Here is a 14980-nt window from a genome sequence, read left to right as displayed (position 1 = left end):
CCTTGTCAAGCCATTATAGTCCAGACACTGAAATCAATGAGTGACCATTTTGAAGCTGCCTTGGGGTCCCCGGTTATGACCAACATTCCCCACTAAGGGCATGTTGCAATTTTCGAAGTCAAACTCAGGAATGGATCATAAAAGGTGAGAAAGTATAAAGGACGGATACAACTTGTCCTCTTTTTTGAATTCACGCCTGGTTATGGCTTCATCAGAAACCCTGACTGTGGAAGTACCCTAAGTGAACATCTATCAAGAAAACAAGCTGTCTCCCATTCCTGATAATTGCCTGCACATCAGGGGAGGTGAGAACTGCATTTACATGCAGCAATCTACTCTGCTGTATGGGGATGATTGATTGCTACTGTGATTGCTCGCCCCATTACACATTCATTGTTTCTGGGCAGCAAATACCTATTTAAACAGGATGATGTGCAGTCCAGGAATGATTTTGGTGTCCACATCAATGTTGCTTTCATCTGAACGAGTGTTTGCTCATTTATCGGGTGACTGACTGCACCTTTTCACAGGGCAATTTTTGGGAACAAGCTTTTTGTAGGAACATTCCTTCCCGACAATTGCACCTATCATTGGCCCATGTAAAGGGCCCTTAAGCCTTTAATGCTTTAACAGCTTTCTTAAACAGTCACTAAGGCTGTGTTCACATCAGGTTTTTGTCCGACGTCTGACATTTACATATGACATATATGTTTAAAATATACATTTTTTGATGGATTCTGCAGGATAGAGAAACATAGTATACTACGTTTTTGCCTCCTTTTTTCCCCAATGTATATGACCTGGCCTTGGAGCTGACAACAGCTATCGTTTGGAACTGTGCTCCTTAACTTAAAAAAGCAAACACCTGCTCCACACTTGGCCGATTCTGGTCTTCACGGGACCAGGAAGCAGTGGCCAATCACAGGCAACACTCAACACTCACACTGGCTTGAACATTACGTGACAGCTATGTGGTACCATTCAAGCTGATGTGACCACTGTGGTCATTGGCCGCAGCAGTCATGGGCCCCAAAAGGTTCCTGTACCCGCGGGAAGGTGGAAACAGAGCAATGGTGGGATCATAGGCACGTGAGTCTGCATTTTTGTGTTCAGGGGCACAGGTCTGCATGATAGGGGTTGTCGACTCCAAGGCCGGACTGCCCTTTAACCCTTCTTAAATGTATGGCGGAATTTTGGACTTTAAACTTGGCGACCACTGCAAAGCACAGTGTGCGCCATAGCCGTCGGGTTTATGCTGTGCTATGCAGATCACAGACATTTAGCCCCTCAGATCAGCGCTCCTGGGGCCCACACCTCTTCCTCACACTGAGATGAGGAAAAGTGTTTTTTTCACTGTGGTAGCCTAAGTCGCTCTGAAGGATCTGAGGCTAAGAAGACTTAATCTAAATGTTAAAAAAAAAAAGTTTTTAGAAATATAAAAATATAATTCAAATCATCCTTTTCCTCCATAATAAAAAAATAAACAAAATAAAGATCATTTGCACCACCACATCCCAAAATGCCCATACTATTAAAACATAAATTAATTTATCCCATATGGCGATTGTTGGAACAGAAAAAAATAAATCAAAATGGCCGATTTGCTGTTTGCAAATCGACGCTTCACTTTCCAAAGAAAAGTGATCACAATTTCACACACAGTCCAGAATGGTATCAATGGAAACTGCAGATCCCCCCCACACAAAATGAGCCCTCCAACATCTCTGCAGATGTAACTATAAAAACGTTATGGGTGTCAGGATTTGGCGATGCAAAGAAAAATGTTTTCTTTTTTTCAGTATTAAAATACAAGAAAACCTATATAAATGTGGTATCACTGTAATCATACTGACCCTTATAATGAAGGTAACAGGTTAGTTTTACCACATAGGGAATGCCGTTAAAATGAAACCCATAAAACTTTGGCGCAGTTGCATTTTTTTTCCAATTCCACCCCATTTGGAATTTTATTCCAGCTTCCCACTACATCATATGCAATATTCAATGGCGCTAATATAAAGTATAACTTGTCCCGCAGAAATTAAGCTCTCATAAAAATGAAAAGGATATGGCCCCTGGAAGGCAGAGAGTAAAAAGTTTAAATGCAAAAATTGTAAAATCACAGCGTCTTGAAACAGTTAAAGGTGGGACAAAAACATAATGTGAACAATGGCAAAATATTCACAAAACTTTGCATAAATCAATAGTACAGATGAATCTTATCAGTAGAAAATGTTTTGTTCTCCACTTATCAGCTATTTTCCCATCTCCTAAACTAACATTTTCCAGGATGGAAAGAAGACTGTCAGCTCACAAATTACATGCTGCACATAGAACCCTATGGAGAGTGGAGGAGGAGTAAGCTCTCGTCTCTGTCTTGGAGAATTCTATTTTAGAAGGGGGAGTAAAAGAGCTGTTAAGTGGAAAAAGACACATTTTACTCTGATAAGATATATTACAAAATTTCTTATTTTCACCTGTACAATTTCTTTATGCAAATCTGTGTGAAAAGTCAGTGACCATTTATAAAAACTCGGACAGTCCCTGTCAATGGCCTAAAATAACGAATGAATAACTCACCTGTTTTTTCAGCTTCTTTTTTTTTTTTAAACTGCTATAGAATATATAGAAAGTCGGGTTTGGAAGCACAAATATTAATCCACACAGGAGCATTCTGCTAATTTTTGCAAGCAAGCCATAGTGGGATAGACCCCTAGGCTGAAGAGTCTGGTGGTTTTTTCACAGAGGACAATGATGACATATTCAAAGGATATATAATTATTGCCTGATTGGTGGGGATCTGTTTGCCAAAACCCCCTTGACTCCAAAAACAGGTCTTATATTTCCTTTGTTGTAAAGAGTTGCAACCAAACATTTGGATGTAGATAATACAGCACTTTCCGATCATGGTGACATGGAGTAATGGATGAGAGGAATCTAGATGACAGCAGCTGATCACAGTTTTTCTTCCTATTATGTTTGCTTTAATTATAATTTTTATGGGTTGATTTGAATGGAATAATAATTGTGCAGAATCTCAACACAGTTTGGCAGTATTTGGAGGCTGTTGATGTTTTTCCACTAATATATGCATATTGGCAATGTTTAAGGCCATGCATAACGATAGTAGCATTTGTATACTTTTTGATGTGTTCAATAGAGGCTGGGAAAAGGTGAATATGTATTTACTGGCAATATTAAGATAATTTTCTCCCCTTATGTTTGAAGTACTCGGCTTTTTTTATGCTGCTACTACAGTCCACCCTTCAGATTTTTGTACATTTTTTATATCTTTTCATGGGACAATACTGAAGATCTGACACTTTGATACAATGTAAAGTAGTTGGTGTACAGCTTGTATAACAGTGTCAATTTAGTGCCCTCAAAATAACTCAACACAGAGCCATCAATACAAACTACAAATTGGCGTGGTATTAAAAAGCAGGAAGTGCTCAACCCCATATGCAGTGGTGCATCTATAGATCCTGCACTTGTGGCCCGTTGCTAATAGCAATCCCCAGCAAAAATGCATACAATGGAGGATGCCTGCAGCGGACCACAAGTACCACAATGGACATCCTACACAGGATAGCAATTGTGTGGATGTGATAAGCAGTCAAAATAACATTGCTTAGCCAGGATATGTTGGCTAATTCTCAATTTTACACCAGTACGAGGGTTAGTAAGACCGCAGAGTGCACCTGTCTTTGTTTTTGTTATGTTACAGAGCCATCAATGTCTAAACCGCTGGCAACAAAAGTGAGTACACTCCAAGCGAAAATGGCCAAATTGTGCCGAATTAGCCTTTCTCCCTCCCCGGTTTCATGTGACTTGTTAGTGTTACAAGGTGTCAGGTGTGAATAGGGAGCAGATGTGTTACATTTGGTGTTATCGCTCTCACACTCTCTCATACTGGTCACTGGAAGTTCAAGATGGCTGCTCATGGCAAAGAATTGTTGCTCTACATAAAGATGGCCGAGGCTATAAGAAGATCGCCAACACCCTGACATTGAGCTGCAGCACGGGGGCCAAGTCCATACAGCGGTTTACCAAGACAGGTTCCACTCAGAACAGGCCTCGCCATGGTCGACCAATGAAGTTGAGTGCGGGTGCTCGGCGTCATATCCAGAGGTTGTACGAGTGCTGCCAGCATTGCTGCAGAGGTTACAGGGATGGGGGGTCAGCCTGTCATTGCTCAGACCATACGCCACACACTGAATCACATTGGTCTGCATGGCTGTTGTCCCAGAAAGAAGCCTCTTCTAAAGATGATGCACAAGAAAGCCGGCAAACAGTTGGCTGAAGACAAGCAGACTAAGGACATGGACTACTGGAACCATGTGCTGTGGTCTGATGAGACCAAGATAAACCTATTTGGTTCAGATGGTGTCAAGCATGTGTGGCAGCAACCAGGTGAGGAGTACAAAGACAAGGGTGACCTGCCTACAGTCAAGCATGGTGGTGGGAGTGTCATGGTTTGGGGCTGCATTAGTGCGGACGGCTATGGGGAAGTACAGTTTTTTGAGGAACCATGAATACCAACATGTACTGTGAAATACTGACGCAGTTTCCCATCGGAAACTGGGCCGCAGTGCAGTATTCCAACACGATAATGACCCCAAGACAACCACTGCCTTGCTAAAAAACTGAGGGTAAAGGTTCTGGACTGCCAAGCATGTCTCCAGACCTAAACCCTGTTGAGCATCTGTGGGGCATCCTCAAACAGATGGTGGAGGAGAGCAAGGTCTCTAACATCCACCAGCTCCGTGATGTCGTCATGGAGGATGGAAAAGGATTCCAGCGGCAACCTGTGAAGCTCTAGTGACCTCCATGCCCAAGAGAGTTAAGGCAGCGCTGGAAAATAATTCTGGCCACACAAAATATTGACACTTTTGGCACAATTTGGCCATTTTCACTTAGGGCTGTACTCACTTTTGTTGCCAGCGGTTTAGACATTGATGGCGGTGTGTTGAGTTATTTTGAGGACAAACCAAATTTACACTGTTATACAAGCTGTACACTGACTACTTTACATTGTATCAAAGTGTCATATCTTCAGTGTTGTCCAATGAAATTATACAATACAATATTTTCTAAAATGTAAGGGGTGTACTCACTTTTGTGACATACTGTAAATGGTCAAGTCAGGCTGCTTTTATAGAAAATGGAGCATCAAGCATAAGGAGCCCCCCTCCCCACCACTTTCAGTTTTTTCTTGTAATCTCAGGCCACATAATACTGCTCTGTAGAGTTCCAGGATAACACTTCCATATATAGACAACATAATACCACAATATAGTGCTCAAATAATAGGCAGCATTAAAATAATACTCCCTTATAGAGTCCACATAATGCTTCCATATAGCACCTACATACTTGAATCAGTTTCTTAAATGATACCCCCATATATGCTAAATAATACTGAGTGCTTTTCATCTATTCTCGCTTACTCCAAAACTGAACATGCTTGAGTATGGGAGAGTCAGGAGGAATAGAGGATGGGTGACCGTTATTGAAGATGTATGGGCACCGTATGTCTTAGAATATGATGAGTTCTCTTAGTATTCTGCTCTGGCGGTGGTCTTGACCATCAGGTTTGCCACCAACATTGTGGATTCTGTTGTGGGTGATGTAATTTCTTTGGGCTTTGAGGTCTTCAGGGAGGGAGCTAGAAGGGAACTAGTGGGGCATCAACAATCCACTAGGAATTGGCCAGGGTATTAAAATACGTGGATAGGACAGTGAACTGACCCTTTGTCCTGAGTGAAAGAATGCTTACTGTAGCTATGAATCTGGGTGAATCAAGTAATAAACATAAGTAATATTACAGACTAGGGGCCCATTCACATGACCGCAAGCTGTCCATGCCTGTACTGTGGACTGAAAACGGCGGGTCCGCAATATACGGGCACCGCTCGTGTGAATTCCGTATCGTGGATGTTAACCCATTGACTTGAATAGGTCTACAATCCGCAAAATATGGAACAGAGCGGAGGCACGGATCGGAAGCCCACAGGATTACTCGTAAAGCACTTCCGTGGCCTTTTGGGTCTGTGCCTCCTCACCACAAAACATAGGACATGTCCTATCTTTTGCCGTATATTGCGGACCATGGACCCATTCAAGTCAATGGGTCTGTGCAGCAATACGGGAGTTACAAGGCAATTTGCGGTCCACATCACGGGCACAGATGGCATACAGACGCATGAATGAGTCCTAAGTAACAGTTTGTCCTCTGAAGAACAGGCATGTTCTAACCTATGACTCCGTTCACACTGCATTTAATGGTTATGCCATTGTCTAGAAAGATGATGGCCGTGTTTAAATTTTTCATCTGACAGGTTGTTTACAAACAATTTTTCAATGAAAACACATTCCCAGAAAGAGTATTTGTCCTAAAAATCTGGTACTTGTCACTTTTGATCCTAAGCCTCATCATAGGCTGACACTTCTGGTTCTGTAAAGATCACTTATCAGCAGTCATCTACATAATAACATAGTAACATAGTTTATAAGGCCGAAAAAAGACATCTGTCCATCCAGTTCGGCCTGTCATCCTGCAAGTTGATCCAGAGGAAGGCAAAAAAAAACCCTGTGAGGTAGAAGCCAATTTTCCCCACTTTAGGGGAATAAAAAATTCCTTCCCGACTCCAATCAGGCAATCAGAATAACTCCCTGGATCAACGACCCCTCTCTAGTAGCTATAGGCCTCATGCACAGGACCGTTGTGTGCATTCGCGTCCGTTCCGTCATTTTTCACAGTTTAGCGGCGGTCCCATTCCTTTCTATGGAGCTATTAAAAAAATAACTGATAGTCCTCTGTTTTTACTCTGCGTCCGTGATCCGTGATTCTAGTCCGTCAAAAAAAAATAACCTGTCCTATTCTTGTCAGTGTAAAACGGAGGACGGACCCATTCAAGTCAATGGGTCCGTCAAAAAAAACGGATGCACAACTGGTATGCCATCCGTGTCCGCGTCAGTTTTTTTCTACAAGACCTTGGTGCAATAAAATTACACTTTTCATTAACCTTCCTTTTTCTTCCCTGTCAGACAAAAAGGAAAACACAAGGAAACACAACTGAAGCAAAATCGGACACGGACCACTGAAGCCAAATCACTGACAGTGAAAAAACACTGTCATGTGCATGAGGCCATAGCCTGTAATATTATTACGCTCCAGAAACACATCCAGGCCCCTCTTGAATTCCTTTATTGTACTCACCATCACCACCTCCTCAGGCAGAGAGTTCCATAGTCTCACTGCTCTTACCGTAAAGAATCCTCTTCTATGTTTGTGTACAAACCTTCTTTCCTCCAGACGCAGAGGATGTCCCCTCGTCACAGTCACAGTCCTGGGGATAAATAGATGATGGGAGAGATCTCTGCACTGACCCCTGATATATTTATACATAGTAATTAGATCTCCCCTCAGTCGTCTTTTTTCTAAAGTGAATAACCCTAATGTTGATAATCTTTCAGGGTACTGTAGTTGCCCCATTCCAGTTATTACTTTAGTTGCCCTCCTCTGGACCCTCTCCAGCTCTGCTATGTCTGCCTTGTTTACAGGAGCCCAGAACTGTACACAGTACTCCATGTGTGGTCTGACTAGTGATTTGTAAAGTGGTAGGACTATGTTCTCATCACGGGCATCTATGCCCCTTCTGATGCAACCCATTATCTTATTGGCCTTGGCAGCAGCTGCCTGACACTGGTTTTTGCAGCTTAGTTTGCTGTTTATTACAATTCCTAGATCCTTTTCCATGTCAGTGTTACCCAGTGTTTTACCATTTAGTATGTACAGGTGACTTGCATTATTCCTTCCCATGTGCATAACTTTACATTCTCATCTGCCACTTATCTGCCCAAGCCTCCAATCTATCCAGATCCCTCTGTAGTAGTATACTGTCCTCTTCTGTGTAAATTACTTTACACAGTTTAGTGTCATCTGCGAAAATTTATATTTTACTGTGCAAGCCTTCTACAAGATCATTAATAAATATATTGAAGAGAATGGGGCCCAATACTGACCCCTGTGATACTCCACTAGTGACAGTGACCCAATCTGAGTGTGTACCGTTAATAACCACCCTCTGTTTTCTATCATTGAGCCAGTTACTTACCCACATACAGATGTTTTCTCCCAGTCCAAGCATTCTCATTTTATATACTAACCTTTTATGCGGTACAGTGTCAAATGCTTTGGAGAAGTCCAGATATACGACATCCATTGATTCGCCGCTGTCAAGTCTAGAACTTACCTCCTCATAGAAACTGATTAAATTAGTTTGGCATGACCGATCCCTCATGAAGCCATGCTGATATGATGTTATTTGCTTATTTCCTAGGGAACTATAGCAAGCAATGATTAGATTGATTTTCTCATAGAGCCCAATGCATTAGCATTGGGGTCTATGAGGATTACACTGTGTTCCTATGGAGCCCTGGCAGGCTCTCCATAAGAACCAATGTGCGGCAGCTCTGCACAACTTCCCGATCCTCGCCGGGGAAAAATGGACCGGAGGTCTTTAGCCTCCCAGATGCCATGTTCATAGTTGACCACAGCATCTAAGGGGTTAAATGTATGCAATCGACATTATCTTTTTTTATTATTATTATTTTCAAATTCCTGCCCGAGTGGGCGGAATTTTTAACTGCCCGACCGCCAACGTAAATTTACGTGGGGTGGTCGGGAAGGAGCTAATGACTTGGACTCACTTTGGGTTTTAATCTAGTGCGTTTACTGATATCACGCTGCTCCCCTCTTATATCCACCCCTCAGTCACGGGCTGGCTTTGTTATGTAACTTGAGCTTGCAGCCTTCTGCACAGTTCTTTCTTGCTGAAGTGAGCAGGACACAGTTGGTGGCTAGTTTTCCCCACTTCGGTCTGAAGACACATTGTTTGGAACCAAAGTTCAGGAGACTGGCTAAGGTTTTCACGTGACCTTGTGACATCACAAGGTCCTTACAGCGCATGGAGTTTAGGAGGTCCTTACAGCGCATGGAGTTTAGGAGGTCCTTACAGCGCATGGAGTTTAGGAGGTCCTTACAGCGCATGGAGTTTAGGAGGTCCTTACAGCGCATGGAGTTTAGGAGGTCCTTACAGCGCATGGAGTTTAGGAGGTCCTTACAGCGCATGGAGTTTAGGAGGTCCTTACAGCGCATGGAGTTTAGGAGGTCCTTACAGCGCATGGAGTTTAGGAGGTCCTTACAGCGCATGGAGTTTAGGAGGTCCTTACAGCGCATGGAGTTTAGGAGGTCCTTACAGTGCATGGAGTTTAGGCACAACCAATGAAAGGGCCTTTCATTATACAGGCTTGAAAACCTTCCCCAGCTGTCTTCTGAACTTTGGTTCCACACAGCATCTGCATGAGCGCACCGCCTCTCTCTTTCTGTATAGTGACCTCTGTACAAGTCACAGAGCATGCCCACAACACTCCCAGAAGTCAATGTCATCACAAGACCATAGGTTCCCATGTCCATGTGGCTGCTGTAAAGCATATGTTTGACTGCTGTTGACAGCAAGATGGCTGCCCCCTTAATCATACAGAAAATAATAAAAAAAATATATATACTGTATCTGGTTTTAGATAGTAAAAAATACAGATTTAGTTGATGAATCAAGATGGTTTACAGCAGTTCTTAAGGAATAAAATGATGTAATGTAGTCACGCTGGATGCCGACTTCCTGGAGTACAATCAATTCTATTTTAATGTTTAGGGACCCTCACGTCGACATACATTCTTCAGTTTCCTATATCATGTGTGAGACAGATGGTTGTTCTGTTCCAAGCAGAATGTTTAATGTATACTTCTAGCTCTTCATTACGTGGGCGAGGGGAAAAGTTCCCTTAATAAGACATGCTGCATCTTCTAGACCCTGAGGCGTCCAGCGTAATCGCCCTGGCGAACAGATAATGCAACATTAGTTGTTGCTAGTGTATACCTTTACAGTGTTGTTGTTACCACTATTCGGATTTAGGCCATATAAAACACAAATAGAAATTGTGAATTATGTGCTGCGCTCATCTAACCTATGTACAAGACAGTAACAAACATTGCTAATTATACCGGCCTGTCATGCGGTTGGCAAAGCTTGTTACTTTATTTAAGCATGGCAGCTTGAATAGTTGAGATGACTCCTAGAAGGTAAATGAGAAGTACATCTATTCCCCTGGCGCAAACCAGGGACCGTGACTGATCTGTTTGGGTTTACATATTCTGGAAAGCCTGATCCACTGCAAAATGGAACTGTAGTCAATCAAAGTATAGTCCCTCATGTCTCATTCACAGGAAGCTTAGATTTGGGGAGCTGTTCCTACTGGAGATCGGGTGGTGACTTTGACTCAAAGAATCCTCTTTCGGAGGACTAAGCAAGCTAGGACCTTACTGCTGAGGCACCCTCCCATAGGAAAATATGCCTTAAAGGGATTGTGTCATGAAACATAGTCTCTATTTTTCAAACCATCAACTGGATCTGAATTTTTTTGGAATTCCAATGAATGTTGTATAGCCAGTGCGCTATTCAATGAAATCTGTATAGCGCCACCTGCTGTTTGTTCTTTTCCTTATTTTTCGTCCATCTCACTGAGCTGGTCGAACATGCTCAGTTACAGAACACAATATGGCAACACACAGCATACCTATGGTTCCATAGATGGCTCCTCACTCCATATGTCTTTGTACAGCTTATAATAATTGATGTTCTCTTCTAATATGAGGATGTAGCCATTACTTCTCCAAGATTCAGCCTGTAGAGTATGTATGTACATACTGCATATCGGTCAACAGATGCTACTTAAAGGGGTTGTCTCACTTCAGCAAATAGCATTTATCATGTAGAGAAAGTTAGAACTAGGCACTTACTAATGTATTGTGATTGTCCATATTGCCTCCTTTGCTGGCTGGATTCATTTTTCCATTACATTATACACTGGGTGGTTGAACATGGTCAGTTCCCTCCCTCTGCCACAAACTACCACCAGATGTATCCAATTCCATCCTTCTTCATCCAACTGCCACCATCCCTATCTACAGTTAGAAACTGTGACAGTTACAGGGAGAGAGCTGCAGCAGAAAGGGCATGCTCCCTGACAAAAGACAGACCCTCTGAGCTGTGACAGGGTGAGAGCTGCAGCAGAAAGGGCATGCTCCCTGACAAAAGACAGACCCCCTGAGCTGTTACAGGGAGAAAGCTGCAGCAGAAAGGGCATGCTCCCTGACAAAAGACAGACCCCCTGAGCTGTGACAGGGAGAGAGCTGCAGCAGAAAGGGCATGCTCCCTGACAAAAGACAGACCCCCTGAGCTGTGACAGGGAGAGAGCTGCAGCAGAAAGGGCATGCTCCCTGACAAAAGACAGACCCCCTGAGCTGTGACAGGGAGAGAGCTGCAGCAGAAAGGGCATGCTCCCTGACAAAAGACAGACCCCCTGAGCTGTGACAGGGAGAGAGCTGCAGCAGAATGGGCATGCTCCCTGACAAAAGACAGACCCCTTGAGCCGTGACAGGGAGAGAGCTGCAGCAGAAAGGGCATGCTCCCTGACAAAAGACAGACCCCCTGAGCTGTGACAGGGAGAGAGCTGCAGCAGAATGGGCATGCTCCCTGACAAAAGACAGACCCTCTGAGCTGTGACAGGGTGAGAGCTGCAACAGAAAGGGCATGCTCCCTGACAAAAGACAGACCCCCTGAGCTGTGACAGGGAGAGAGCTGCAGCAGAAAGGGCATGCTCCCTGACAAAAGACAGACCCCCTGAGCTGTGACAGGGAGAGAGCTGCAGCAGAATGGGCATGCTCCCTGACAAAAGACAGACCCCTTGAGCCGTGACAGGGAGAGAGCTGCAGCAGAAAGGGCATGCTCCCTGACAAAAGACAGACCCCCTGAGCTGTGACAGGGAGAGAGCTGCAGCAGAATGGGCATGCTCCCTGACAAAAGACAGACCCTCTGAGCTGTGACAGGGTGAGAGCTGCAACAGAAAGGGCATGCTCCCTGACAAAAGACAGACCCCCTGAGCTGTGACAGGGAGAGAGCTGCAGCAGAAAGGGCATGCTCCCTGACAAAAGACAGACCCCCTGAGCTGTGACAGGGAGAGAGCTGCAGCAGAAAGGACACTCCCCCAATAGCTTTGACAGGGAGAGAGCTACAGCAGAAAGGACTCTTCCCCCAAGCTGCCAGCTTAAAAAGAAATCAATAAGAGCAATTGGAGCAATAAATGGGGGGAGCAATGTACTCATGTGACGTACCGGACTGTTTGACTGCCAGAATCCTTACCAATTGTCAGAATGAAGCATCCAGGACACGCAAGATAGTGTAATGTCCCATCTGCAGAAGCCATGGTAAGTATAGCAGTAATGCAATTCAGAATTACTGTATAATAATCCATGTCTCCAGTGTTTGCAGGTGCTCATGGAGCAGTGTGTTACTACATGGAGGGTTCGTTCATCATGGTAGCCTGCACCTGTGTTTTATTTCATATTGATTGGAGCTGCATTGCCCACATTACCACAGAAATCAACAAAATGTAAAAACCCAAAATATAAATTAGGAATAAATAATAAGATAATATAGTAACACATAAGATGGTTGCTAATATATAAATAATTGGGGAGCATTACATATATGTAACTCTGTGTCCATATGTGAGCGACTATTTTCTATGCAGGGGAGGAAGGGGTTAACAGGAGCTAATTGCAATGCATCTTGGGAGATGAAGGTGTCTGATGAGCTGCTGCCCGCCCACAAAAAGGGAAGAAAGTCCTCTAGATAAATAAAATCGTTTTAAATTTGTATGATAACCACTTTAACCCCTTGCCGACTGCCCACTGGCTATATACAGTACGTCCTATCTGCACATACCCGTGCAGATAGCACGTATATAAACGTTCAGGCAGCACTTTAATCCCAGCGCTGTACGGCGCTGGGATTAAAGCTCCTGCAATCTAGCAGGAGCAGGTCGGGTCCTGGCTGTCAGACACAGCGGGGACCCTGAGGAGAAGACAGGAGCGGTTTATGATCGCTCTTGCCTTCTCCTGTGCCGCTGCATGAGCACAGGGAGGGAGAGTCAGTGTCCTCCAAAGGTCTTGGGGGACATATTATGTGGCAAAAATAAATTAAAATATAAGCAAAATTTTTTTTAAAACATACAAATAATTTTTTACAAATAAATAATAAAAAATTAAAATGCCGTCGCGAACAGAAACCGTCACCATAGTTGCCCCGTTCACTCAAACCTATACCTGTTATATCTCAAAACGATCAACACAAAATAGGTAATCCACTGCCATCATTAATTTATAAGAAATAAAAAGCTATAATTAAAAAAATGACTTTTTAATAAGAATTAGCGGTTTCCCCCATATTAAACCTAAGGAGAGAAAAAAATAAAATCTCTAAAAACCCATGCTAATAAAAAGTCCTAAGTGACAAGTCAAAAACATCACAAAAATTATTTTCGGTAGTCAAACAAATTAAAAAGTTAGGGTCACTAAATCAAAGGGATTTGGGTCAACAAAGGGAATGTTCCTTGAGAAAGACTGAATTTGTTTTGAAGGAAAATAACCGAAAGAAATGACTAATGATGGAATTCTCTCCACAGGGGCCGGAGTGTTTTTCCTCTCCTGTACGGAAGGAGATCAGATCAGTTTCCTATTTGACTGTATCGTTCGTGGCATCTCTCCAACGAAAGGTCCATTCGGGCTGCGCCCGGTGCTGCCAGGTTAATATTGAAATTGAAAAAATGTAACATTATTTTGCATTCATTTATCGCATTTTGTTTTTGTTGCACGGTAACAGTGAATGAATGCAATTGCTAGTGTTAAGCGAATCTAATCCGACGAAGTGGAATTCAATCCAAATTTCAGGATAAATTTCATTCGCCGCAAAGCCGAATTTCCTCGTGCTTCTTTGTAGCAAATTGATTTAACCTGAAATAATGTAAAAAAAACAAAAAAATCATACTTGCTTCCTCCATTTGATCGCAACAGGCTGGCCGCTGCCATCTTGGTTAGGGATGAGCGAATCGACTTCGGATGATACATCCGAAGTCGATTCTCATAAAACTTTGTTCCAATACTTTACGGGGCAGGAGCTCCGTACAGTATTAGAATGTATTGGCTCCAATGAGCCGAAGTTATTGCTTCGCGAAGTCTTGCAAGACTTCGGGTAATAACTTTATAAATTTATTTCTACTGTAAGAAACCATTTCCCGAACTCGGGTTCAGTTCAAAGTGTTCTCCGTACAGTATTGGAACAAAGTTTTATGCGAATCGACTTCGGATGTTTCATCCGAAGTCGATTCGCTCATCCCTAATCTTGATTGATGATCTCGGCTAAAATCCTGTGCACGGGATATGTCATCTCGGGCCATGTGAGATTTCGCCCGCCAGATCTTCAAGCAAGATGGCGGCTGTCCCGTTGCGAGCAAATGGAGGAAGTAAGTGTAACGGAACGCCTAGCACCCCGACCGGGTACCTCCGTCGATAGATGCTACTAGTGCTTCGAGAGGACTCCAAGCACTCCACTTGACACCGTCAGCGCTGCAGACCCCACGAACCGCCGAAGCTTGGTGGAGGTCTCGCCGTCTGCTACCCACCCTGGACCTACGACAAGGCTCCAGGCTCCAGTGGGTGAACCTCTCCTACATCCAGAGAGCAGGAACCATGAACAAGCTCTTACAAGAGCTTCTACTCAGGGGAGTATTGTGATCCCCAAGAGTGTAGTTATCGCATTCCCCAAACATGAGCCAAAACTTCATGAAGGTATAAAGCAGCACTCTTTATTGAGGGCTACCCACCCGTATTATGCAGGTCCCCATCTGGTGGACACGCCCCTAGGGGACCAGAAGGAAGACTGTGACACAGGACAGATACGTAGCAACTCAGGATACACAGACACAATACATCCCCACAATGCATCATGGTTTCCTCCTCTCTGCCCTGGAGACACCCGAGGAGCAATTCAATTATCTATCAGGACAAAGGGAAATC

At 43.6% G+C, this 14980-nt stretch overlaps 1 protein-coding gene across 4 annotated transcripts in view; it reads left to right on the top strand.

The window, feature by feature from the left end:
* DOK7 (docking protein 7) overlaps nucleotides 1-14980 on the top strand; it is a 144131-nt gene that overhangs the window by 59641 nt on the left and 69510 nt on the right. For all 4 annotated transcript variants that reach the window (XM_040419171.1, XM_040419170.1, XM_040419168.1 and 1 more), the window contains exon 5: nucleotides 13591-13710. In XM_040419171.1, the coding sequence (XP_040275105.1) occupies nucleotides 13591-13710 (120 nt within the window). The remainder of the gene's footprint in view (nucleotides 1-13590; nucleotides 13711-14980) is intronic.

Source organism: Bufo bufo, chromosome 2, assembly GCF_905171765.1.
Source record: "Bufo bufo chromosome 2, aBufBuf1.1, whole genome shotgun sequence".
NCBI classification, from domain to species: domain Eukaryota; kingdom Metazoa; phylum Chordata; class Amphibia; order Anura; family Bufonidae; genus Bufo; species Bufo bufo.
The sequence above is the reverse complement of the archived record's forward strand: the minus strand, read 5'-3'. Positions and strand labels throughout refer to the sequence as shown.